This window comes from Durio zibethinus, chromosome 5, assembly GCF_047325235.1.
Source record: "Durio zibethinus cultivar Kanyao isolate XHJ-2024 chromosome 5, ASM4732523v1, whole genome shotgun sequence".
NCBI classification, from domain to species: Eukaryota; Viridiplantae; Streptophyta; class Magnoliopsida; order Malvales; family Malvaceae; genus Durio; species Durio zibethinus.
The window spans coordinates 25203405-25207711 of NC_143166.1; the positions used below are offsets into that span (position 1 = coordinate 25203405).

The 4307-nt window shown below is 33.7% G+C and overlaps 1 protein-coding gene across 1 annotated transcript; it reads right to left on the minus strand.

The window, feature by feature from the left end:
* Positions 1-376: 376 nt before the first annotated feature.
* On the minus strand, positions 377-937 carry LOC111281586 (uncharacterized). The gene has a single exon (XM_022869297.2). The coding sequence runs from the start codon at positions 935-937 to the stop codon at positions 377-379; it is 561 nt and encodes a 186-aa protein (XP_022725032.2).
* Positions 938-4307: the final 3370 nt, after the last annotated feature.

Consider the following 4307-nt stretch of genomic DNA (forward strand, 5'->3'; position numbering starts at 1 on the left):
TCTTTTTGGCCTCAAAAGTGCCTGTATAGTGTAATAACACTTGGTCTTTACGTCGTTTGTACATAATTTCTCCATCCAAAAAAAATCCCATAGCCAATCTTCGTAAGACTCTCTTGTCACTTTCTATTACTTGATCTAGATACTACTAATTCCTTAGTTATTGCATGATATCATAATACCAGGGGTGGCCATCATTCTCATCTTCCAAGTTGGCATAATGTACTGGCATGTCTTTGATATCTAATTTGATAGGCTAAATCTCTATAATATCATCAATTTTATACCATTGCGACCAAGGTAGCCAAGGCATCTACAATTTAATTTTCTTTTTGAGGTAAGTATTCAAATTGAATTACTTTAAACTATTTACATAGCTCTAGGATGTTTTTGTGATAAGGGATGAGTTTGGAATCCCTATTTCATATTCACCTTTTAGTTGATAAATAACTAGAGCTGAATCCCTAAACACCCTTAATGTTTTAACTTTTTTGTGCAATGTAGCATGCAACCCCATAACACAAGCATTATATTTGGCTACATTATTGGTGTAGTTAAAATTCAATCTTGCTATAACAGGATAGTAGTGCTCTCTTGGAGATATTAAGACTGCTCCGATCCCATATCCTATGGCATTGGTAGCCCTATCGAAATACATCCTCCATATCTCTTCCTCATCATTATCTTTCTCTAACTCTAAGATAGTCATTAGTTCTTTATCTGAAAAATCAAGCTTCATGGGCTCATAATCATTAGTGGCTCTGTCAGCCAAGAATTTAAAAAGGACATTTCCCTTGATTGCTTTTTGGCTTACATATACTATGTCATATTCAGAAAGCATCACCAGCCATCTTGTAATTCTTCTTGATAGTGATGGTTTCTTGAAGATGTATTTAATAAGATCCAATTTAGCTATGAGCCAAGTTGTGTAGTAGACCATGTATTACCTGAGTCTTTTAGCAATTCAAGTCAAAGCACAACACATTTTCTCTAGTGATGAATACTTGGGCTCATACTTTGTGAATTTCTTGCTCAGGTAATAAATAGCTCTTTGTTTTTTTACTAAAATCATTTTGTTGGCCTAGCACACAGCCCATTGATCCCTTATATACCACTATGTATAGAATCAATAGTTTTTTTGAAACAAAAGATGCTAATATCAGAGGATTTGATAAGTACTGCTTGATCTTATTGAAGGCTTATTAACATTGTTCATTCCACTCCTCAGGATTGTTCTTTCGAAAAAATTTGAAAATGGGGTCGCATTTGAAAGTAAGTTAAAAAATGAACAGAGAAATATAGTTCAATCGGCTTAAAAAGCCTCGAACCTCCTTTTGTGTGCTTAAAGGGGATAGATTCTAAATGGCCTGAATTTTGTCTAGGTCAATTTCTATTCCTCTTTCACTAACTATAAATCCCAACAACTTCTTTGACCTGGCCCCAAATATATACTTAGTCAAATTCAGTTTGAGTTAAAACTTTCTTAACCTCTTAAATAATTTCCTGAGATTGACCACATGATCCTTCTTTTTTTTAGGTTTAGTGATAATGCCATCCACATGCACTTCAATCTTCTTATGCATCATATCATGAAAAAGGGTCAGCATAGCTCTTTGATAAGTTACCCTGACATTTTTCAATCTAAAGGGCATAACTTTCTAGTAGAAAGTTTCCCACATAATGATAAATGTGGTTTTCTCCATATTGTCTTGGGCCATCTTTATCTAATTATAGCTGAAGAATCCATCCATAAAAGAGAACACTAAATATCAGGTTGTATTATCCATCAATGTATCTATATGAGGCAAAGGGAAGTTATCCTTTAGGCTAGCTCTGTTCAAATCTTGATAGCTACACACATTCATACCTTTCTATCCTTTTTGGGAACAGGTACTATATTAGTTACCCATTCAGGATGTTTAGCCACTTGCAAAAAGCTTGTATCAAATTGCTTTTTAACTTCCTCTTTGATTTTCAACAGCATCTCTAGTTTTATTTTTCTTAGTTTTTGCTACACTAGTTTATTTTTTGGCTTTAATGGTTACTTATGCTCTACTATTTTAGTGCTGAGTCCAGGTATATCTTGGTAAAACTAGGCAAATACATACACAAACTCTCGAAGTAAATCCTCTAACTACTGTCGGTCAACCACTGAGAGTGAAGTGCCAATCTTGACTTCTTTCTTATTTTAGCATCATCTAAATTGATCAATTCTACCACCTCTTAATAAAGCTCAATGAATTTATCTTCCCATTCAATTAGCCTCTTTAAATTTAGAGACAAAGTGTATTTTTTAGAATTTTCTTTAGTATCAAGTTCATTAGTATTAATTGAATTTTCAAAGTTAAACCATGGATTATTGTCATGATTATTTTCACATTCATTTGAGAACCTGAAAATTAATAAAATAAAAAATATTAGCAAAAAATTTTGATGGGGTGATGAATGGAATGAAAGAGATGAACAAAATGCATGCTCCTATTTTTATTGACATAATGAAAATAAAAGGCCCAAACATAAGAGTTCATCCCAATGCTTTTGGGCATAAGCAAATAGGATATGTGATTACATTGAAGAAAGTTTGGCAACAATAGGCATTCTGACTTTTCAATTTTGCAATTCATATCTCGACAAGCAGGGGTAAACCAAAGTTTCCTCATCTTGACTTCCATCACCCATCATGTTAATGGACAACTTGGCAAAAGCTTCCTCCCATTTTAGTTTTTCTTTTATGTTCTCTTCAACTTCTTGGTGCATGTATCCTCAAGGAATGAAAGTTTCATTCAAAAAGGTAAAGATCATTGATTCTTTTTTTGCCCTTCTGTTATTGTTTTGCCATTCCTCAATCTCATAACATAATCTAGATCTTTAGCTGTAATCCTTAATCTTAGGAATCTCTCTTATCCCTTAAAAGTTTTTGCCTAGGTCGAACCCTTTACTCCAACCCTTGTTAACCATCTAATTAATCATAATCTGACTAAATTTAAATCCTTCACCCATTACATTAATAGGTTTAAAAGATCGATAGCAGCACTCCAATGATTCTTCTATCATTTCCACATATGGGGCATTTATGGGTTAGGTTACCAACAAATCTTTTTCCCTAACCACAGTCACCAATTGTCATTCTACATTGAATTTGATTTTTTAATGCAATGAAGAAGGGACAGTGCCCACCTTGTAAATCTATGGTCTTCCCAATAAACAGCTATATGATAGATAGATATCCATGACTTGGAACTTTATGTTGAAGACACACGACCCAATTTGTACAGGTAAATCAACATCCCTCAAGACCTCTCATCTAGTTTCATCAAAAGCTTAAACCATCATCTAACTATTTTAGATATAGGACATATCAAAAGGTAGCTTGGCTAGAGTAGACATAAGTGATCCATTATCAATAAGGACCTTAGCTACTATATGGCTTTTACATTTGACAGTGATGTGTAAGGCCTTGGTGCTCCTTCTACTTTCAAGCAAAATCTCATCATCGTTAAAAGAGATATAATGTGGCACCATTATATTTTCTACCAAATTATTCACATTCTCTACAAATACATTATGGGCTACATAAGCCTGATTCAATACCTTTAATAGAGCATTGTGATGTGGTTCAAAATTTAAAAAAGTGATAGTAGAGAAATTCTAGTGGGCATCTTATTTAGTTACTCCACCACAGAATATTCACTATGTTTAACTAGCTTCAAAAACTCACAGGCCTCATTTTTAGGCACAAACTTTAAGGCATCTTTCTTTGAAGTCTCCAGTTCAATCTATTTCTCTTTTTTTTTTCAAGGTTACTAGAATATAACATCTTCCACTTCTAATTATACCTTTTACTCCTATTATATTAGCAGTTTCAGCTTTTAGCCTTTATTGCCCCTAAGGCATCACCGCACATTCATATTTTCAAGGCACCACTTTATTATCTTTATAAGGAAATAGGCGTGAAACTTTGAGAGTTACTGGTTTGGGAACAAACTTATGCCAACTGATTGTGACTTTTTCTTACAACGTATAGTGATAGGTTTTAGCACCCATTTGTCTATCATAGCCACCCCAATGTCTTCTGAGGCTCTTGACTCTTCATATAACTCTATTTGGTAAGAGTCTATCAACTTTTGAACTTCACCATAGAATTTCTTGTAGACATCGATTGAATGTTTTGATGCCCTGCCATGATACTTACATTTTTTATTTGAGCTATATTTTTCCACATAAATGTATGAAACTATTGGTTGTATCATCTCAGCTTTACATAAGACTTCATACAACTGGCTGAATGGTATCTTAAGTTCTTTTACTCT